Source organism: Theobroma umbraticum, unplaced genomic scaffold (assembly GCF_002168275.2).
Source record: "Theobroma umbraticum cultivar Fairchild unplaced genomic scaffold, ASM216827v3 scaffold_4.1, whole genome shotgun sequence".
In the NCBI taxonomy this organism is placed as follows: domain Eukaryota; kingdom Viridiplantae; phylum Streptophyta; class Magnoliopsida; order Malvales; family Malvaceae; genus Theobroma; species Theobroma umbraticum.
The window spans coordinates 7,617,069-7,640,954 of NW_018397258.1; the positions used below are offsets into that span (position 1 = coordinate 7,617,069).

At 34.6% G+C, this 23,886-nt stretch overlaps 2 protein-coding genes across 3 annotated transcripts; both read left to right on the forward strand.

Annotated features, from left to right (window-relative positions):
- Window positions 1–319: 319 nt before the first annotated feature.
- Window positions 320–18,194, forward strand: XIJ (P-loop containing nucleoside triphosphate hydrolases superfamily protein). 2 transcript variants are annotated; one of them, XM_021425781.2, is made up of 27 exons: window positions 320–636; window positions 718–846; window positions 1,000–1,143; window positions 1,263–1,408; window positions 1,497–1,653; window positions 3,609–3,667; window positions 4,132–4,291; window positions 4,399–4,548; window positions 4,690–4,823; window positions 4,915–5,061; window positions 5,167–5,268; window positions 6,289–6,346; window positions 6,428–6,529; window positions 8,500–8,537; window positions 8,703–8,829; window positions 8,923–9,093; window positions 9,262–9,393; window positions 9,479–9,588; window positions 9,716–9,776; window positions 10,094–10,271; window positions 10,438–10,643; window positions 10,728–10,847; window positions 12,858–12,938; window positions 14,008–14,217; window positions 15,036–15,175; window positions 16,763–16,998; window positions 17,279–18,194. In XM_021425781.2, exons 1-27 carry the CDS (start codon window positions 634–636, stop codon window positions 17,323–17,325), a joined length of 3,348 nt encoding a protein of 1,115 aa, XP_021281456.1. In that variant the 5' UTR covers window positions 320–633; the 3' UTR covers window positions 17,326–18,194. The 2 variants fall into 2 exon arrangements, with proteins under 2 accessions (XP_021281456.1, XP_021281458.1); XM_021425783.2 differs by lacking the exons at window positions 15,036–15,175; window positions 16,763–16,998; window positions 17,279–18,194 and having other exon boundaries at window positions 13,997–14,200.
- A 604-nt stretch (window positions 18,195–18,798) lies between these two features.
- LOC110414397 (transcriptional regulator SUPERMAN-like) lies at window positions 18,799–19,437 on the forward strand. The gene has a single exon (XM_021425558.2). It carries the CDS (start codon window positions 18,799–18,801, stop codon window positions 19,435–19,437), a length of 639 nt encoding a protein of 212 aa, XP_021281233.1.
- Window positions 19,438–23,886: the final 4,449 nt, after the last annotated feature.

The following is a 23,886-nucleotide window of genomic DNA, read 5'->3' on the forward strand; positions in this document are numbered from 1 at the left end:
TTATTATATGTCTATTTTTATCATTAATTAGTTTATTAATACATATATATACTTAATGATAAGACAAGTGTCAATCTTTTAATTTTATTTGTGAATTTAAATGCTTTAGGGTAGATAATTTGTTAATAAAAATCCTTATATTTAAAAAAATAAAGTGATTTATATTATATACATATGAATTTTATGTACATGCATGTCTGGTATGTATTTGTTCACGTATTTATACAGTAATTTATTCACAGCCTCCCCGGCAAAAACGTATAAAAGGAGAACAGTTAACCACAAGAAGCGCCAAGAAGATGGCGAAATCCAAGGGTGCTCCGACGACTGCGTCTTTCTCAAACCAACCCCCAACCGCCCTCCTCCCCACAATCCAAACAGCAACTACAACACTCACCGGAAAAAAGAGAAGCCTTCTTCATTTCCGCCTTGCTTTCTTCCATCAACCCATTCCAGTTTCGTCCAAAAGAAAATCGTCGCATTTGCCTCTCCAAAGCAATCTTCCCCTACCAATGCCGTTCCTCTATCACGACTTCGCTGGCGCCTTGGCATTGGGGTCAGAATCCTTCTCCAAAATGATGGGCCTCGTTTGATTTCAATCATTTTCAAGTGATTTTACATTTACCAAACAGAATGGTACGTCGACTGATGTAACTTTATCGAAGCATGTAAAAGAAATTCCTTGTGTGATTAAAAATATAAATTAAACTGGCGCAGGGGATGTCACGGGACATTACTGCAGGTTCTCATGTATGGGTTGGAGACTCGGAATTAGCTTGGATTGATGGGATTGTAATTAACGTTTATGCAGCTGAAGCTGAGATTCAAACTAGTGATGGCAGGATGGTAGCACGAATCTATCTTTAAATTTTTTGTATTACGATCTTGTCCTATATACTAGTATTTTTTTTTTTTTTGCATTCTGCCTTAGCCTTCATTATTAATTACAAGGAATCTTCCATTTTTTTTTCTTAATTTCTTCACCATAATGTCCATCAGGTTACTAAAAAATTGTCAAACATATATCCAAAGGATGTGGAAGCTCCCGCTGGGGGTGTTGATGACATGACTAAACTGTCATACTTGCACGAGCCCGCCGTCCTCTACAATCTGGCCACCAGATATGAAATAAATGAAATTTATGTAAGATCAATTTCACTTTTAGTTTTGACTCTGTTACTGTTCACCCCGGTGAGAGAAAAGCATTAATTACTGCTGCTATGGGCGGCTCTGTGGGTTAATATTTTTTACCCTCATGGCAGACATACTGCGGGAACATTCTCATTGCTATCAATCCGTTCCAAGCACTCTCACATTTGTATGATGTTTATTTGATGGAGCGCTATAAAGGAGCTCAACTTGGGGAGCTGAACCCTCATGTTTATGCAATTGCTGATGTTGCATACAGGTAACCATGTGATCCTATCTTTATTTGTGTATTAGTTGTTTAAAGATCATGGAGCTTGTTCACTAAAAATTGCATAAATTTCAACTAGGGCAATGATTAAAGAGGGAAAAAGCAACTCTATACTGGTCAGCGGTGAAAGTGGGGCTGGTAAGACTGAAACCACCAAAATGCTTATGCGTTATCTTGCATTTTTGGGTGGCCATGCTGCTGCTGAAGGACGGACAGTTGAACAACAAGTTCTAGAAGTAAGCTGGATGATCTAACTCTATTCTGAACTGAAGTAAGCTAATGTTTCAATCTTTATCTTTGGGTTAGAGTCAAGTAAATGCTTGAAGCACAATTTGAGGATTAAAAACCTTTTGGAGTTGTCATTGTGTCATTAACTAAGGCTTTGTTTAGTTAATACTTTTGCTACTTTCTTTCTTTTTTTCTTTTTATTTTGTAAAAAATGAGTCCAAAGCAAAAAGAAAATAAATAAATAAATAAATAGAAAATTAAAGGCAAATAGTGAAAACATCAACCAAATAGAGTACAAGGCAATAACATAGCAACGATCTTTAGCGTGTTCTGTAGTAATAGGTGTAAATGTAAGTCATAGCTGTGGGGTGCAATGACTACTTATAATAGTGTGATGTTACGCAAGAGTAGACTTAGGCATGCATAAAATCATTAGTATTAACATATTAGTAAATGTTTTTCTGTTGTATGGCTTCTGCTTTAAGTGATAAGCCACAAACATATCATTGCATTGTTTTTCAAAATAGAATGAACTCATAGGATTATGGAAAAAATAATCTACTTGTTTAACAGCCTGACAATTTCTACCCTCATCATCAAATGCTTGGAGAATTGTACCCGACAATAATATCCATAAATTATCCTTTTTTTCTACTGTAGTTTAGCCAGAAAGACTCAGAGAAAGATTATCTCTAGGATAAAGATTAAAAGTGGCAGAAGGCATATCTTTCCTCAAAACTTTAACCCAGGTATTCTCCCCAAAATATTAGCGTTAGCATATATAACAGATTTAGCATCACAGAAGAAATCTTGAACTTTTGTGGACAAATCTGATGTGTGCAAAGAGGAGAGAGTATGTGCAACTAGGGGGCAGATGTTGGCATATTTAGCATAACTTTATGAATCATTGAAGGATAAAAAGGAAACTGCTTGAAGAGTTGCTATTTGAGTTTTCATGTCCAATTGTTTCATTTGAGATAGTAGAGCTATATTTCCTTTTGTATTTTGGGGTCCTTTTCTGAAAACCGCATGCGAATCAGTATTATGTTTATTTTGCTTATTTAGAGTACAAAGTCAGACTACCATATACTTTTCCCCTGCATGCTGGCTCCCACAAATGTTAAACTAGAGCAGGCAATACGCTACAAGATGGTTGACAGAGAAATATAGAATCCAAAACAGATGGAACACTATTTAATATGGTCACTTTCTTGAAATCAGATGATTTACTGCATAGATCTTAGTGTTAATCCAATTTGATCTTTAGGCCATTTCAAGCTGACAGTCGTTATGTTAAATTAATGCTTTCTAAAGCACATGCTTCAATCTAGGTATAAAGGAATCTATTGTAACTAAGCTATGTTGAGGACCTTTTTGACCTCATCAGATTCCCGAAGTTGAATCTAGAATTGAGTTTTTGGTACATACATGCCTTCTTAAACCTGATTTCAATGTAAAAAACATTTTCATATATTTTGGTAGAGTAAAAGAGCACTTATGTTGTAAGCCATTGTCTTGCAATACTGTAATTTGGATGGAAAATCACTTACAGAATTTCTTGGCTTAAGTGGTTTTCCACATTGGGATTTTTTATGCTAAAAGTAACCATCTTGTTTCTATTTTACCCTTATCACTTTTTCCTTTTTCTCTTTTAGTTGCATTTTTTTTCATCTCCTTTTCACTTTCATAGAAATCAGTGAGCATAATTAACAAATTTTGGGATCTATAGCAAATTATTTACAATATTGAATCAAACACCCAGAAGTATACAGAAAATTTACCTTTGCTTGTAGATAAATTTTCACTGCAATTTGTTGTATTTGACAAACTGATGCAGCCTAAGTCTTCCTTTCCCTTCATAGAAATTACATTTTGAAATTATTGCTAGATATCAGGTCCTCATCTTTTGATGTGCATTTTTTCACCTAGTTCTGAATGTTATGCAATATATGGCTTGATGCAGTCAAATCCTGTTCTTGAAGCATTTGGCAATGCAAAAACTGTCAAAAATAACAATTCAAGGTGAGAATTTGTCATGTTTGAAAATTTTGTATGATTTTTAAGCCTGCTAGTGTATTTGGTTCATCATTGAACCCTAAATTTTAAGTTTTGTTGACTGCTTTGTGCCAAAGACTAGCTTCCTTTTTATTTTGAGCTTCGCATGCAATTTTTAAATAATTGTTCATTGGTTCCATTTTAATTTTCATTTTGTTAACTTTTGAAGCTCAAGCTGTAAAGGCAAAAAGGTTGTCCAAAATGGATTTGCTGCTGTAGTTTTATGTTGTTTACATAACTACACTTAGAAGTTCCTTAATAAGTTTGGTACTTCTTGAAAGATAATCAAACTAACAAAATCTTGATAGCTTCTATCTCCTTGTTATGAAATTCTTTCTGCTGATAAGAGCAAATTCTGACAGCTTGAATGATCTCTTTTTCTTTCATGTATTTGCATAGTTGTTGACATTCTCTTCATTATGTTGGCACAGTCGTTTTGGAAAATTTGTTGAGATTCAATTTGATAAGCATGGACAAATATCAGGGGCAGCCATCAGAACTTATCTCCTAGAAAAATCTCGTGTATGCCAACTTTCAGATCCTGAACGGAACTACCACTGTTTTTACCTTCTTTGTGCTGCACCACTGGAGGTTGGTGTTTAGCTTGATTCTACATGGTTGACTGCATAGCTCTTTGATAAGTTTTCATGAAATTTTATCACATCATCCCAGCTGACCAGTATTTTAAGTCTTATCAGGAGATTGAGAGATATAAGTTGGGAGATCCTAAGTCGTTTCATTATCTTAATCAATCTAATTGCTATGAACTGGTTGGTGTAAATGATGCCCACGATTATCTTGCCACCCGGAAAGCTATGGATATTGTTGGGATAAGTGAGAAAGAACAGGTCTTTTATCTGCTATGCAGCTTGATATACTTTAGCCATTTGTGTCAAACATCTTTATGTAACTAGACTGGGAATAATCTCTCTCTCTCTCTCCCCCTTTCTCTCTCTCTCTCTCTCTCTCTCTCTCTCTCTCTCTCGCAGGAGGCAATTTTCAGAGTTGTGGCTGCAATTCTTCATCTTGGCAATATTGCATTTGCTAAGGGAGAAGAAGATTCATCCATGTTACAGGATGACGAATCCAAATTCCATCTTCAAATGACAGCAGAGCTACTCATGTATGGCTCTAACCTTGGTTCTCTCATGGCCTGCTGTTTCCCTTCCATTCCTGTGTCTCTGTATTAGCAGATTGGCTGATCCTTCTTTCAGGTGCGATCCTCAAGCATTGGAAGTTGCACTATGTAAGCGCGTAATGATAACCCCAGAAGAAATTATAGAAAGGAGTCTTGATCCACTTGGTGCAGCAGTTAGCAGGGATGGTTTAGCAAAGACAATATATTCTCGCTTGTTTGACTGGCAAGATTCTGGACCATTTTTGCAGTTTTCTAATGCATTTATACTGGATGGATTTCTTCCTTTTAATGGAGTTGTTACATAATGCCTCATTTCTATTACATCCAGGTTGGTTAACAAAATCAATGTCTCCATTGGGCAAGATCCTCATTCAGAATGTCTCATTGGAGTCCTTGACATTTATGGTTTTGAAAGCTTTAAAATTAGCAGGTAATGCCTGATGACACCAGTGTATGTGTGCTTGCATGAGTGTGAAAAACGAAAACCATATCAATTGCATCATCAGCTATCTTTGGTCTTTAGGCCAAGCTACAATGGTGTCTTAACTTGGCAACCTCCCTGGCTCTCATTACCACTGCAATTTGTTATTCATATTAAGTTACCATATAAGAGAATTTTTTTTATATAAATATGTGCATTCAAGTCCTCAACTTTTGTCTCCCATATTCTGAATCTGATGATCTCCATCCATCAACAAAAGGTTCTTACCCATTTATGATCCTGCAGAAGGCAAGATCCTAGATAGGGTTATTTGGAAATAGTTTCAGCAGTTAGTAGTTTTGCACAGAGTAGCCATTTCCAAAGACAAACTAGGATATTTTTGGATGCTTGTCGAACTAATGCATTTACCACAATACTAGATAAGGGAATCTAAGTTACATCAGAAATGAGTGTTGACTTTTTGAACCAGTTACTTTCCTCTGATCATCTTAGATTAATATCTATCTACCACAACCGCCATGGTTATTACATTGACTGTCAAGAATTCAATTGACAAGACCTTTATCCTTTTTCTGGTATAAAGTTCTTTAAACAATGGGATAAGGAAGTTGAACATGGACCTTCTGGCACTGAGTTGTTTACTCTAGCATTTAACCTTTTGATAAAAAATGGATTGCATATATCTTCTCCTTCACTGCCTTCCTGTGCAATATTTTAAACAGTCTCTGTAGTTATAAACAATGAACAGGTGAAGTGTGGACTACTAAGGGGCATAATGGACCAAAATTGTAATTTTTTTAAAACAATGATTTTGTGGCGGTGCGGTATGTATCTTTTGGGGGTTAGACAATTTCATTATGAGTTGTTTAGACTTATAAGAACTGTTGTGAGATTAAAGATTCCAAGGCTGATTTGTGATTTTTTTAAATTGTATGAATTATAAAGTAATAGATTAAGCATGTTTAGAGCTACATATGTATTCTGGTTTTAATGCGTTACTCTTTGCAGTTTTGAGCAGTTTTGTATAAACTTCACCAATGAAAAGCTGCAACAACATTTCAACCAGGTATGAGGTTAGTTTCATGTGACAACTTTATTTTTAGTTCAATCTTCCAATGTGTGTACTGAGTATGATGATACAATTCAGCACGTATTCAAGATGGAGCAAGCTGAGTACCAAAATGAGGAAATAGATTGGAGTTATGTAGAGTTTGTTGATAATCAAGATGTCTTGGATCTTATCGAAAAGGTTGCATACCGTCCTTTTAACTGTTCACTTTTCTTTGAATTTGTCAAGTGTGTCTACTTTTACCTTTTTTGTGCACCTTCCAGTTATTGTTTATCCTTTGGTAGTCTCCCTACTGAAAACTTAGCTAAAAGATAAACTAGTCCACACCTGCTTGAATGAAACATGGATGGGATCACCTAAGTTAAAGCCTCTTGATCATGACACCAGTCACTGGGTATAACCTGGAGTGTTGAGAGAAAACCCTTCATACTAGGGCTAGTGCTGCTTATTTTTCCCAGAAGATTAAAAATATCATATGCATTTTGAAATTTTGATGTTCAAATTGTACCATTTTCCATTCAGATTACTGTATTCTATGTCCTTTAACCTATTGATATACATATGATACACATATCTTAAACTTCATGATTTTCACAGTAATGTTTCGGGCTTCTGCTTGCAATTTAACAAAAGCTTGTAATAGCAATACTATTAGTATGACAGGGATAAAATCCTGAATGCATCAGGCCAATATGGGGAGTGTGCTCTTATGATCGCTCGAGGAGGTGATTAGGCCCAGGCAATGCTGGGGGATACCTCTGATTGTATTAATAATAATAATAAAAAAATAGTAGAATGACACAAAAGAGAAAAAGGGTGCTACATGCAACAAGTGGTGCCTGTCATTCAGCTTTATATTGCATGAATTACGTCTGATCTGCAATTCATTGTAATAGTTTAGAACCTTAATGAAGAGACTTCTATATTTACAAAATCAATGGCAGAAGAAAGATAGCCTAGAGGGAGGGGATGGGGGTGACCTTCCTAGTAAGTCACTCTGCAACCCCACCTGAGCAAAAAGAAAGGGAAATTTTGCTAGAAGAGCAGAGCACCTTCTCTAATCTAATAGGAGCAACTACCAGTAAGGAGAAGTGACAAAGACAAAGAGTTTTCAAAGCCTTCATTCTTTTCCAACAAGATATGTATAAATGACATTTATTTAAAAGAATCTCTTGGCAACCTTTAGTTAAGTTTAAAAGAAGTTTAAAGATTTTGCTAACAACGGTCTTTGTTCTGCTTGAGGATAGGAGGCACTAGAGGGTTGTCACTATCAGCAGTACAGATGGTGATAACTTGCGGTACATTTGTTAGTCAATTTTTGGATGATAACAGATAGTCTATTAATTGTCAGATTTACAGCCAGCATTTTTTTGTGCATTGATTTTTAGTTTCAAGTTCATCTTATCTTAAAAAAACTACTGTGAATGGTGGTCTTCATTAAATTTAACTATCCACAATAATACCTTTGCCCGTCCTTTTCTTTTCTTTAGTCTTCTTGCTGTAAATCAGCTGCTGCTGCTACTATCCAAACAGTACAAAACCAAATTCAATTTGTCTAAACTGTATATAACATACTTTAGTTTCAACTCTCAAAGCTTATGAGCATTAATTTGGTTCATTGTGTTCTAGAAATCTGTTTGGCCTGCTACCAGTCTGCTTTAGACTAGGGAGCCTCCTTTACTGAGGCCATTTTCCAAAATCATTATCTTTAATTTGATTTTGATAACTTTCGGATGCGAAAAGGATTGATGCCTATTAGAGCATGGAGTGAGATGGTACAATGCCGACAACATTGTTATTATGAAGCTTCTTTTGAGGCTATTGTTTTGCCACTGGGGCAGAGGTCCCCAAATTGGGTATGGCAATATTTCTGGAGTGGAGCTACTTATCTTTGTGGATCATAATGTGGAGTAGACTACATGTTGTCTGGTTTTTTTTTTTTTTAAGCCATAGCCTTGGTGACTTACCTTATCCAGTACAATCGTCATTGCATGCATTGATTAATTATTGCCATGTAAAGGCTCCTTTATCCTGGTTTTTTTTTATTATAGGGTTCTCTTTTTCTGTTCCATATTTTTTTAGCATGTGCACATTATCTGCTGAATTAGCATTTTCTTTTCACAGATTTCTAATTTCTAGTGCTTTTGCAGAAACCAGGTGGGATCATTTCTCTTCTTGATGAAGCATGGTATGATAACATTTCTTTACATTTACTATAACATTGAAGGAATGCTGTTTTTGAATTAGCATATTTCCTAATTCATTATCCAGTTCAGATGGCGGTGTTTGTAACATCTAATGTTTTCTTCTTTTGTATTGATCTGCTTAAATAGTTGGCATTTTCATTTTACAGTATGTTTCCAAAATCAACCCATGAAACCTTTGCACAAAAGCTATATCAGACATTCAAGGATCACAAACGCTTTGTAAAGCCAAAATTGGCTCGCACAGAGTTTACCATTGCTCATTATGCAGGAGAAGTGAGTTATGGTTCCTTGAACTTTTCCAGATAACAGTTTTGCAATGTTAAATGTCATTGCACTTAGTATTATTATTCCATGCATTATTTTCAGGTCCAATATCAGTCTGATCAGTTTTTAGACAAAAACAAAGACTATGTTGTGCCTGAACATCAGGATTTGTTGAGTGCTTCCAAATGTTCTTTTGTAGCAGGCCTTTTCCCTTCACTTCCTGAGGAGACTGCTAAATCTGGCAAGTTCTCATCTATCGGTTCTCGTTTTAAGGTATCTACCTTGGCTATCATTTTCATGAACTAGTCATTGGAATTTCTTTTATACTCTCAGATATGTTGAGAGCTACATGATTTATTGAGCCATGCCATGTGTTCTCAAGATTTCAATGTTTCTGCCCTCTGAAAGGTGAAATCTCATGTTTTGACCTCCTTGCTGCAGTTACAATTACAGCAACTGATGGATATACTAAACTCTACTGAACCCCACTACATCAGATGTATAAAGCCAAACAATGAATTAAAACCTGCACTATTTGGGAATGTCAATGTCTTGCAGCAACTACGTTCTGGTGTAAGTACACTTGGTATCTCTATTCTGCATCACATTATAAATTAGTCAACTTGTGTGCATTCCACACTAACTGTTACTTGTATAGGGTGTTCTAGAGGCAATCAGAGTCAAGTGTGAGGGATACCCTACTCATAGAACCTTTACTGAATTTCTAAACCGATTTGCTATCCTTGCACCAGAAATTTTGGAAGGGAAGTGAGTATTACTCTACATCCCCAATTGATTAGAAAAAGGAAAAATGCATTTGCATATTTTTTTCTCAGTATCTACAAGTTTCTGCTTGGTAAAGTTCTAATTTTGAAGTTATTGTGTTCATCAACAGCTATGAAGAAAAGGTTGCATGCAAATGGATTTTGGAAAAGGTGGGGCTTACAAGGTATCAGGTAATTCCAGAACTTTCCACTTTCCTCTGCTCTTTTTGATTAACAAATTTTGAAACTAAATTAACACAAGTGAAGAAAGGAAATGGTTACATTGTGGACTTGCCAAAGCCACATCATCTGAAAAATTGCTAGCTGGAGGGCCTTGAGATCATGATTATGGTTTAACTGTTCAGGCTCCGGTATTTATGGAGTTTTAAATGTAGTTCAAGGCAACTTCTAATCTTAGGTTCTAGGAAATATTTGTGGTTATAAAAGTTCATGTATTGAGATTCAGTTGCAAGAGCATGTATACAATGAGCCATAAATTGTTTTGGCAGATAGGGAAAACCAAGGTTTTCCTAAGAGCTGGTCAGATGGCAGAGTTAGATGCACGGAAGGGGAAAGTACTTGGCGAGTCAGCAAAGGTTGTTCAAAAGCAAATTAGATCTCATTTAAGTCGTAAACGTTATGTTCGTATGCGCAAGGCTTCTATTCATATACAAACTGCTTGGAGGGGTGAGTTTAATTTAGAATTATTCAGCTGATTTATGTTGTTAGATTGATTTGGTTAGTTCCTATCAATCTCTAATCAACCCATGTGTTTTTTGTTGCCCTTGACCTGTAGGGGTGACTACCTGCACGTGGTAATTATTTGCATTGATCTTATTGTTGTATCTTCTAGGAAAGCTGGCTCGTGAATTATATAAAGACATGAAAAATGAGGCAGCTGCTGTCCAAATTCAGAAAACTTTTCGCAGACAAGTAGCTAGAAGAAACTACATTGATGCCAAATCCTCAGCAGTTGTCTTGCAGACAGGACTCCGGGCCATGGTTGCTCGCAATGAATTCAGATATAAAGCACAAAACAAGGCTGCAGTTATTATTCAGGTTATTGCCTAGTTGATAATGTAATGCCTAAGGAATATTGTTTATCATGTTTACAAGTTGCCGATTTCAAACAAATGCCTGCAGGCATATTGGCGATGTTATAGTGCTGTTTCATTCTATAAGAAGATCAAAAAAGCATCAGTTCTTTCGCAGAGCATGTTTAGGAGACGAACTGCCAGGAGAAACCTTAAGGAGCAAAAGATGGTAGGTTTTGTTTTACTTCTGTGGTTAAGTTTGTAACAAGCATTTAATTATAATTGTCACAGCTTTTGTACACAAGCACAAGTACATTTAAATGTAACCATGTGCACAACTGGCTGGTTTCCATCATGCATTGGTCAATGTTGGAGTTAGGGCATGTCAACTTGCTCATCAATGAAATTCTAAAATGAAAGTTGTGAGCATCTATGCAACAGTTACATATGGCTTATAAAACATTTTGTAGTTATTGGTTGTCGATAATAAAGAAATGCAAGTTTAACACCAACGATAATGAGATGGTACTTTTATTCTCATTAGGAAAAAGTATTTGATTTTAAAGTAAGCATGATGATTCTAGCAATATTTTTTAATGTGTATATTAACGTCTATAACAATCTCATCAAAGAAAAGGGAAACTGAAAGGTTGACCTTGTTAGGCTTCCTGAAAAGTTAGCTGGTGAAAAGGAAAAGGAGTTGGATATATAGATAGATGATGCTGATTAGTCAAGTATTGTTTTCTTTGATATGCCAGGTTTATAACACCAACACTGCCAATATAGAGTTTTTGAAGCTAAATTGTGGGAAAGATGCATAAATACCAATATATAGGTAAGTGAATACGACCAAAGCAAAACAACATGGGTGACTACAGTTTGATATTGAACTTTCACCATAGGATGCATCTCGCTTTAGCAGAAAAAATATTGTCCATATTAGTGACCCATACTGATGAGATTCTGTTTATGAGACCAAAAGGTTAGTTAACACAAGTGATGCATGAGTTTGATTATTTTGAAGACATAGAACAACTGCAAGATGTCTTTGAGGGTCTTTTGGTGAAAAGGTAGTGTCTGGTTAGATGATGGTATGATGTACAAATCCTCTAGTTCAAGAGCTAACACTGGGAACTAAAGCAATAAATATATAGAAGAAAAATTTAAAATAAAATCTTCTTTTATTTTAAGTTTGTTGTCCTTGAAATATTTTTTCATTGCTTTACAAAGAAGGTTCTGCACTTATAAAGTGTAATTAGCATAGCACAAGTGGTAGGGCTTGAATTACACCACATTTAGCCCACCCCATTCCTATACCTAAACATTGGAACAAGGGTTTTTGACTTTTCAAGAATTTCATTTACTGTTTTTTGTTTCATGTTCCATTTTTTCTCTTGTTGGTTAATTTTCATCATATATAAAAGTTGTAGACTTGCACTCTAACAATTATCTATATTATTAACTTCAGCCAGTTGAATTCCACCCGCTTTCATCTTGGTTAGCTTTGGTACAAGTTTCCCTGTGTCATTGCAAGGTCTTGCTACCTAATTGGTAGCATAAAATTTGAAAAAAGGAGTTGAGAAGTCAGAGTCCTTCCTTTCCAAACTTAAAAAACAAAAACCTGCCCTTACATTTGTGTTGGGTCAAAGTCTTTAAGTGTTTTCATACCTTTGACTTAGTTTCTTTTATAATGAAAAGCTTTAAGTTAAAATAGTTGAGTAGCTGTAATTTCTCACCAAATAGTTGGTCTTGAGTTTAAAAGGGAAACCTATTATCTTCTCACCTAATGCTGGAACTTTGGGTTCTCTTGCTTATCATTCTTTTTCACTTCAAAAAAAAGTTTGGATATATAGCTAGAGATATTAAAGAGAGATATAGGAGGGAAGTTTGTTTTCCACTTAATTTTAGTACCTTATATGCGCGTGCGCATATGTGTCAGTATGCTACATGTAATGCATTATCACTGTGAAGGCATGTTTCTATTGGTACTTAAACAAGCCATATCTTACGCATTTAAATTCTGCCAATCTTTTTCTACATAAGTGCTTAATTTGATTCAGTAAAATCAAGAATAATTGTTGAGATGAGCAATATGCTTCTCAACTATTCTCATAAGTGAATGTCGTATCATTTTGGAATTATACTTTACAAAGGGTGGAAGCATTAGCTTCTAACAAATTTTGGGTTTTCATTTCATCCCATCTGGGCATGCATTAATGTGCATTACAATTTTCTTCAGGCTGGAAGAGATAAAGAAGAGGATGGAACTCTAGAACAAGTGGAGAAAGTCACATGCAAAGAGCCAGAAAAACAATTGATCGTAAGATGCATAATTATGTCTGAAGATATCTGCTAGCCTTCTTGTCATGTGCTACATGTGTGTTAATATTAGTGGTACTTTGACAAAAAAAATTATTAGTACACTTTATTTAATTATAAATGTAGAATTATAGGTAAATATCAGTGCTCTGGATGTTTTTCTTCTAAACTAATTCCTTGGATATATCCTAGATTGCGCAAATACCTAAAAGTTTGATCTATGTTGGATTTGCTTTGATCTATCTCCTAAGAAGAAGTCTTAGACTTTTAAATGTGATTTTTTTTTCCATATTACAAAACTCGAAAACACTAATGAGAAAAAAAATTAATTTTTAAATTTATGCCATTAAATGCTAGTTTTAGAATTAAGACAGGTAACTGAAACTAGGGAATTTTATAACCAATCAAATTTGAATTACAGGTGAGAGGACCAACATTTTGCTACCCTTGAAATTTCATTAAATGTTTAGTGACTTTTTTTTTTAAAATTTTGAAATAAATTTTTAGTGACTTATTACTATTGCAATTGGAAAAGACAAATAGATTTAGAATTAGAAACTGACCAACCAAAGTTCAAGAATTTATGAATCAGTAACTCTTGAAGGATGTTTTAGAAATGTAATAAACATTGACGTGCTTTCCTGTCCAAATAAAAAGTTTCAGCAAGGTCTGAACTTATATATCTGTTAAAGATTGTAGACAGTGTAGATTATAGATATTAAAGATCATATATCCAAACATAAATGTATGCACCCAGTTTTTTATACATATATAACTTTTATCTGAATGTGTGGTGCATTCATGCAGAGCTGCAGTTTTATGAACTTTAATACACTTTTAAGTAAGGCACTTCAAACTATGAATCTCAGCACTTTCTGAATATTGGGCAGTGTTAAAATTGAAATGGTTTTTCCTCCATTGCTTTATTCAATGTATTGGAAGTTGCCTGGATGATCATAAGAAAATGCTTATCAGTGGTCCTGATGGTGATGAGGATGGCTGTTATTTTTTTCATGATTAATTTCTCTCATTTGGTATGATCTCTAACTGAAGTTCTAGTATGTGTATAGTTCGAAGGACAAGAGAAAGCCGAGTTCCACCATTCTCCCCTAGCTCTAGCTGTGCCGAACAAAGCAGACAAAACCAACGCATTTCCTGTTAGAGAGCATGAGGTTACAGAAAAAGCATATGAATCTTGTCCTATCATTGAAGAAATATCAAGCCCCATCCAAAATGCTTCAAAGATGGAGATTCTTACGAAAGAAGTGGAAAAGCTAAAGGTAATGCTAATATAACTCTTATTCTTCTTTGAGTAAGAAAAAGGCATGAGCCTAATAAATTTTCATAGATAAGGTTCATGCCGTCTCAAAATATGGCTACTGAATTTCACTGACCTGTAAAGTGGTATATTCTCAAAATTGTGATGTGATAGAACCCTGAAGATTGTGCGGATATAATGAATATTGAATGTGCAGAAATTAAACTAAACATCAGACAAATGTTAAATAACTCAGACACTTAGGCTTTTGAGTTATTTTAATTCAGCTTGAAATGGAAATGATCAAAAGGAAGAGATGGTTCTTTATCTTCCTTGATACAACCTCCATGGTACTTAACCCTCTGTGTAACTTCTTAAACTCATTCTCTTCTGGACCTGGATTAATGGAAATAAAATAGGGAGCACCTGAATATCTATCTAACATAACTTCCAGTCTTGCATCTTTTAAAATTCTGTTAACATAGCTAGGGTAATGCTGCTACTCATGCTACTGATGGATGCCTTAGTGGGCACACATGTCCCTGTTCTGAAGCACATAGATGAAAGGTGCTCATCGACATTTCCTGATGTTTTCATCAATTAGTTCCATCCAATTCTTAGTACTGAAGACAATGCTTCAGCGGCACAAATGATTATTGAAATTAGTAGTTCTACATGGTTAACAAATCATGTGCAATCTGGACAGGGTTTTGTCACTGTATGGTTTCTTATTTAGCTTGACATGTCTCACCATATCTTAATTGGGATAAATATTTTCCAAGTTTCAAAGTTCAGACTTTTTAATGTTGTTTTCACTAATTGTGCTTTGATGTCTTACAGGTCCTCTTGCTGGCAGAAAAGAAAAGAGCTGATGAATCTGAAAAGAAACATGCTGAAGCCCAAGAATTAAGTGAGAAAAGACGCAAGAAATTAGAAGAAACTGAAAGAAGAGTTTATCAGCTTCAAGACTCTTTAAACAGGTAGTATTTTTCATCACCTGTTAAAATGTTATCTTACAATTTATTGAAGTTAGTCTCGGATAACTTGCTATGCTTTGTGTTTAGAAGTTGTTCTGGGTTCTAATTATTGGCTGGCTAAACAGAGTTATATTTGATCTGTAGTCAGTGAATAAATTATCATCCGTATGGACAGAGTTTACCCTGTGTACTTTTGGTACATAAAATGTGTCAGTTAAGATGATTATTGTAACAAATGAAGCTTCTGGTCACATGCTGATTTTTAGATTTTAGAAGAATTGTTCCCTGTACACTTTTAGATCTCCAGAATGGACTTTCACTATGGCTAAGATGAGCACTACCACTTCTAAACTGCAGCAGTTAGAAGGAAGCAAAGTGATTCTTTTGGCTGTGAAAGTTACTTAAACTTGTGGTTCCATCTATTCTCCTTTGTGCTGTATTTCAGTAGCAAAATATCATCCTTATGTTGTCAAAGAGTTTTTCTATAAAAGATATCTAACTTGGTTTATAAGGTGAAAATCCTTGAGATAGAGATATAAAATCCTATAGGATCATTACTTCTTATATAGTTCCTGGGTAGTTGCCCCTTATATATGAATTTTGTTATAGCATCAGGTTTTTAAGCTCAAAAATACCATATTGATGTTTTTAGGTTGATAACCTAGCAGAAGTCTTGCTTTGTGCTGTATTGATGAAAAACAAGGACTTTAAGCTTAAAAACAGTAAAGATAGTGTTTATTCTAATCCCTTTTAATGATGCTTGCTACTGAACTTATTGATTATTTGAAATTTGTTCATTTCTGCAAGAGCTTGATCTCATGTATGATTATACGGTAAAGTTGATTCTGGCAAAGAGATAACGTTATTCTTTACCACTCTTTAAGACTATTAAATTGTAATTGACTTTGTGACATTGATTTCATGAATGTTACTGACATTGTGCTATAGGAACTTCAGCTGTGATACTTCCTCTGGATTTTTCTATTGATATGAGTAGGTTGATTTAAACAGATGCCGAGGGCTGTTTGTACAATAGATGATTCTTTTTTGTTGAATGAATTTGATTTTATATACCAAAAATAAGTAAATATATTATAAAATAAAAAGGAAACTACAGTACTCTGATGTTAAAGAGACGTCTTCTCCTGGTGAGGTCATAGAAGGTGATTAAACTCTATGGTTGGACAAGGATAAATTTTGCTTCTTATTAATAAATTTTACTTGTTAAATTGTCCAAAAGTGGACAATTGCACACTTAATAGTTTTCAACTTTTCATGAAAGAAAATGTTTTCGTGGGTCAAGATCAGTAATGAAATGACATACTCTGTTTGTTCTGCTACGTTGTTGGCATGGTGTACCTTGCTTTAGTTGAAAGAACTCTGCTGGAAAATAAGGATATCATGTGAAAAATAATGAGGGGAAAAGATTATTAGCAACAATAGTTGCCAAGTAGAGCTGAATTACATTGATAATATCAAACTTCTCTATGATTGTTTTATATCTGCATTGGTACCGGCTGCAAGTTACAACTCAAAGAAGTTCCTGCTTCCTTGTTTACTAATGCTAGTTCTGATCTTTCCATGTCTCAGGCTATTGTATTGTATGTCTGACCAATTTTCACAACTGAAAAAAATTTTACATTCTCCATCAACATCTCAGCCCATTGTTCGAGACAATTCCTTTGATACTTCTGACAACTCTGATGCTTCATCAAGTGACTCAGATTTCACATTTCCAGCTCCAGTTCTTACTTCAGCTAACATCTCTTCTCTCCCTCCCAATGCTCTCCAGCGGACTGTTAAGGATGTTTCAGCCACTGAAACAGGTTAGCCTTGCTTTTGTGGTGCCAAATGCAGTTTGTGCTTGGACTCAGCTTCAACTAAATACATATTAGATAAGACGAATAAAACAGCTGTCTTACGGAAATGATCTCTTTTAGGAGAAATTTTGCCTGAGTTAGCAATTCATTCCCTTATATTTCAAGATTTTTCTACTAATAAAATTTGTTATGTTTCAAAGTTAGATCACAGTTATGTTTGATGATGGGAGGATGTGCTGGTAGTAACTGTGTCACGTTTCTTAGTTTTGGAGGTTGCGTTGTGCAGGTTCTGACGACAGTGATAAGGAGGGGGCGTTTGATGACTACTTCTGATGGATCTTGTTGTGCTAGTTGCCTGTTATGTAGATGACAGATTAAACACAGTTTTACTAGCATTATAGTGTAGACAGCAAACTCAAACGAATTGTTACACACACCACATACAAGATTGTAAATAGCAGTAAGATTCTTAGGATTCTTTAGGTCAATCAGCTAATTCTTTGAAAATGTCATTTCCTAGGAGATCTGCTTTACTTTTGCCTGTTCACTAACATTAGCTGTGATTTCACGTCTCTAACAAGGGGTCGGAAGTTCCAAGACGAGTATGTTGAAGATTATAGCATTTTTAGTTCTCTGCATTGTCTATACATTATTTTGGTAATGAAAAAACGAAATGAACCGTAAACGAGATGCTTATCATACTTCACCAAAGTCGAGCATTATTCAGAAGTCGACAGGAGGCTGCAAAAACTGGCAACCAAGAAGCACCAGAAGGGCACTATAAGGTGGCTGAAATAGGCCAATCCCATCAAGCTTTGACTTGCCATGCATGTTAACACGTGCGCTAATATAATGTCATCATCAAATCCCTGTCCAATGCAACGAACCTCTTCTAACCTCGTAACCAACTTACCGTAACCCCTAGAACAAACAATGTTGATCCTTTCCTTATCGTCCAACAGATATGTAAACTCTCTTTTTGATGCTTCAGGATACATTTACAGGAAAAATTGATAGCTAGCGTGGCATCACTGAAATGTTGATAAACTTACTCCTTCGATGGGATGCTGTGGATTCTTGATTCCCCCTTTTTTATTTTTTTGCTGTTAAGTTCTGAAACCTCAAATTAATTTTGCATTGCATTGTGTGTATTTGTGCTTGGATAGCCATTGATGTACTTAATATTTTCTTCTATGACATGAACGATATTCTCAGTAAAAACTGGGGGCGGTGCAAGTTATTCTCATGCTTTCTGCAATGAAGAGTTGACAGTGTTTGTAAACTAGTGATTAGCGCACAGCATGCACTAATTAGGGTGGATAATGCCTATGGTTCTATTCTTATTTGATGTTTAATGCAAACAAGAATTAGTTAGCTACTACACACTTTATTAATTCTTAACTTAAAGATAAAGCTGTACATGATAAATTTTTTTTTTTAGAAAAAGGAATCTCTCAAATGTGTAGTAATCATACCCCAACAACTTGACATTGGCACAAATTAAGAATGCTTCGTAATTATATATATATATATATATATATATAGCAGTTAAGTACTATCCAGAAAGAGAACCAACATTTACCGGTGACTACATTAAATGGAATATTTTGTTTCTGGCATAGAATTTCAGTAGCGGCTCTCCGTAAAGCAAACATATAATGCTTCTTCAGTTCGTTTGACCTTGCTTAACTGTATATTCACCACCATATCTCAGAGATCAGCAACGGTAAGTTCTCTTTCTTTCTCTCTAAATTTGGATATACTTTCTTCTTTTTATGCAGATAAGCAATTAGTTAAACCAACACTATGGTTTTCTTGTTTCTGATGCTTTTAGAATCTATAAGGAAGCAACAGTGTAGCATGGAGAAGGCATATTTGACAAGTAACAAGAATGGCAAGCGGGACTGTAACAGCTCCTGCTTGGAAGGTGACCATTCATGTTGTTGTGGGTTAACGTGGCCTCCAAAACATTATACATGTAGCTTTTGCAAGAGAGAATTCAGGTCAGCTCAAGCTCTTGGAGGTCATATGAATGTGCATAGGAAGGACAGAGCCAGGTTGAGATTGTTACCTTCTTGGGCTTTCGAATGTCAGAACCCTGAACCCAACTCTATACCTAACCCTAATTCTTCACCAGTATCTTTATCCTCTCATTCTGTTAACTTCTCACTCTATCCCCATCATTCTTTGCTTTCTCCATTACTCAGTACTCCTTCGTCTTCCCCACCACCATATAGGGAAAACCTGAGAAAGCCTTTGATCCCTCAACTTGGAGGTTTGTCAAAAGAGAAGACGATGTCACCTTTTCTTGGGGTTGAAAAACTGAAGAGGCATGCACAAAAATATGAGCTGGAGGTTGGTGGGGTAACCGGCGTAGACTCGGAGACTGAGTTCAAAGATTCAAAGGAGGTTTTGGATTTGGAGCTTCGACTCGGGTATTTTTAGGTCCAATCGGCCTTGCGACTTTAAATTTTATGTATCAGCTTTCATCATCTAGGTTGCATTTGCTTCTTTTTTTTTTGTTTCTATTTTTCTATTTTATCATTATGAGAAAGGAGAAAGAAAGAAATGTGAGAAAACTGTTATCCCCACATTCCGAAATTTTCTTTGTTTCCCTATATATAATCCTTCTCAACAACCAGAAAGGAAGGTTCAGGATAGGCCTTGATGATGAAGGCTGTAAAAATATTGAAGATTGCACTTATGTTAAGACTACAATTCATGTTTAGCAAATATATGAATGCATGGTTCTTGCTCCATGAGCTGAATAGTCTTGCTTTTCTTATATTTTGGGTTCTTTTTTTTGTTCATTTAATCTATCAGATATGCGCCATGAAGTTTTTTCTTCATCAGCTTTTGCCACTTACCTTTTTCCTGTTTATACTGTCAAAACAATGATAATTATGACAGGGTTGGTTTACTTGGGTTGACTGTAATATAGTTGAAGATGAAGTTTCGTTTCCTTATGACAGATGGGATGTTTCTTATTAATGAATGTTCTCCTTGTATAGTTGAAAAAAAAATGACATCATTTTTTTTTTTCAAGGGACTCATTAATTCTCTAATTCATTTCTTGGGAAAAGAGAGAAGGAAATCTATCACACTCTACCCAGGCCCCCTGGGGGAAACAAGGTATAAAAACGACAAAGAGGAGGAACTGATGATCAGACTCATGAATAGGTGGGAAAAAAATTAATCCCTTCCTATATCTAAGCATGCGCCCAACTGTAGTATCTCTACTTGTAAACTGTTTGATAATGCGTACGGAGCGGAGAATAATACTACAAATATATTAATATAGTCATATATATATATATATATATATGAGAGGCTAGAGAGAAAAGAAAACCAAGCAGAAGTATGTGGTGGAAACTGAAGATCGATGTTGACCAGACTCTCTCCAGGTTCCATTACTATAGCACACATTTCCATATTATTTAGCTGGTTAAGTTATCGATTCTAACAGTTTTCTCTAGTGGTTTATCCAATCCAAACTGAGTTAGTAATTACCAATTAACATTGGAATGGGAATGCACTTATATGTTGGTGTTCATTTTTTCATATAAAATTAAAAGGAAAAGAAGGGATATGCAAATGCAGCCAAGAAAGTACGTGTAGGGTATTGTCAAAATTGAAGATATTTTTACCACAAATGATTGTATCATTTGACACCTGTCCTCGATGAAATTCTGATACAGATGAAAGCATGAATCGACTTGGTTGAAGTAGTACTGTAGCCATTGCCTTGTCCGATCCATTCACTCTGCGGATAGGGGATGTGGTGTTTCCCAACATCTGAACTTTAGCATGTTCCCCAGTAATGTCAGAAGTCAGGAAATGATGGCCTGTCCCGGACTAGAAACTCGAGTATCCTTTTATTTTGTTTTATCCGAGAAAACCAAACCCAAAAACAACATCAAGGCTCAAGAACTCTTCACTCTCTGAGTCTGAGTAAAAGATGAGATTGAGTGGACTGTGAGAAAGGCACTGAAGGGTCAAAATGAAGTTATCACTAAGGGTAAAAGAAGAGACAATTGGTGGTCGACAACAGATCCTGCCAAAGTGCATGTTTAGTGAAATAATCAACGAGAGAGTGGGCATGGGGATGAAGCTAGTCGGCTCACGGTGTCTGAGCCACCCTTATATAGGATCATGACAAAGTAGAATTATCAAGAGAACTAAGTACTTTGTATGACAGACGGCTCCATCTTAAGGCACTCGTCCCTTTTCTCTTTCTTCTTCTTCCTTTTCACTGTTTCCCAAAGTCCTTGTTTGCACTTTGCTTTTCGCTATAACGCATGGGCGATGAGCATTGAAACGTATCCATGTCTCAAGTGACAATCTTTTACCATTTCGTTCATCATTAAATCTACAAATGTTGTTGAAATCTCCACTGGTTACACAACGAAAAATGAGACTAATATGGGATCTAACTAATTCTTTTAATATTCGGATAATTCCGTAATACAGTTATCAAGCAAAAGTAAATTCATACAAATTTAATTTACAAAATAAAGTCACAAACAATGAAACCATTGTCAATTCCACAAGTACACAATCTCAGTACTATATATAGTACGTTGTTAGCTTTTCTTGAGAAAATTATCAGTGAAATTGCGCATCACTTGCAACCGTATCTAAGATAGCTAGCTAAATATGTAAAAGATTGTTACTAGCCAAATATGGAATTGAACAACACCCCAAATAGCTCTCAAAATGATTTGAGAAATGGAGGGTTGAGATCTCAAAAAACGTTGGTAATTATGCTTGCAGATTTGGAAACCCAATCATTTAACGTAAATTGAAATTATCACTAATTTTTTTTAGATGTGAACAGTTAAAGATTTTTTTTTTGTCTAAATGCGATTAGTCACATAATTAAATATATCATTTCTAAAGAAATTTTAAGCTTGACTTAAGTTCACTAAAAATGATACATTTCAAGCTACAAAATAGAGTTAGGGTTTGGGAGCACAAGTACACACGAAGAAGGTATTGACACTCTTGCGATGTTCGTTTAAAAATATGACACAATTAATCATGTATTATCCTATTTTAATCTTAATTAATAATTATCAAAATACTTGAGAAGTCCTTGTATTAGGGCATTTTGTTCAATTTAGTCTCTCTACTCAAAATTGTAACAATCTAGTTTTTTGATTTTAGGAATTGCTTCAATTTAATCCCTCTTTTAATGGCATCCAATTTTATCATTAAAAGGGGATGATGTCAGCTCGAACATGGTACTGACGTGACACATTTTGATGATGTGGCATCAATGTGATGGCATGACAGTGTCACGTGATACTAATATGATGACATGGCAATGTTGACGTGATACTGACATGTTAACGTGTCGATACCTTGTGGCAGATCGAAAAAATTTTCAAAAAAAAAATTTATGTCACCCCGTAAGGATTAAATTAAATAAAAATAAATAGTACAATGATTAAATTGAATAAAATTAAAATGTTAAAGGACTAAATTAAAAAATATTTAAAAAATATAAATATTTAAATAGATGATAAATGTACTTATTAATAAGCTAAAAATTTTAATGTAAAAGATTTATGGTATTAAAAAATATATAAATATTTTCTTACTTAATTATTTGGTTTTAGAATATGTACATTAATTTATCTTCTTTGTAAATATTAAGTTTGAATTCTCCTTCTATAAAAAATTTTAAAAAAAATTTCATACCTAAAGTCAAATTAATTTAGATGAATAACTTGCATTATATTTAAATAAAATAATATAAAAAGATTAAATAATTTTTTTTCTTTCATTTATAATAGAAGAAAAATTTAAAATTTATTTGACTTAATTTCTAACTAGAACTAAACTCAAATTAGCAAAATAGGTCGATTTAATTTTTAAAAAAAGTGAAAAAGGAAAATATGGAGTTAGTGATGTTTATAAAAATAATTCCTTATTCTAGCTTGTTTAATTTAGGAATGACAAGCCTTTTATTACACCAATAGAATTTGAGCCTTCACCCTTTCAATTATTTATTTATTTTTTATGTTTATATTTTGTTTAATATTTCAAATTATATTTTTTAAGTTGAACTTTCCTAGATTAAATACTACATTTATGGCTGATAGAATTAAATATAATTGTAAATATTTGTAACATTTTATTTTGTGTTTAAAATTTTTTTATAAATCCAAATTTCAAATTAATAATTTAAATTTAAATTTAGCAGAATTTGATTATGGTATTTAAAGTTAAATAAATCATTGTATAAAAAAATTTGAATAAATTTAAATAAAAAGTAAATTAAATAAAAGTTGAATAATTCCAAAAGAATGTGTATTTGTAGATTGTAAAAGCTACAATTAAATCAACTTATTTTGTTAATTTGAATTCAGCTCAAGTTAGGATGAGCTCCAATTAATGGATGTCGTTAAAACTTCAATTGCTTGTTGGTCGAAAGCTCGATGGGAGAATCCTTGTATGTCTATCTTTGATTTTATTAGAAATCCTGAACTTGGGGCTGTTTGTTCTAAAATGAAATCTGATAAGAGAAATTTGGATTGGATTAAATCTTTACCGGGTGAGTTAAAGTTTAATGTTGATGGAGCAAGAAAGGGCTGCCCCGGGGAATCTGGTATTGGGGGAGTCCCTAGAAATTATGAAGGCAGAATTAAATTGCAATTCTCTAAGGCTACTGGTTGGGGTGATTCAAACTTGGCTGAACTCTTGGCTATTAAGAAAGTTTTCTTTTTATTTGCGGCCTCTCCTTGGGTGAATTCTTCTCTTCTTATTATTGAAAGCAACTCCTCTAACGTTGTTAAATGGATTTTGAAACCTGAGGAATCTCCTTGGAAGTTTTGCAACATTATCAGACAAATTGAGAATCTCAAATCTAAGGTTGGTCCTTGGAAAATT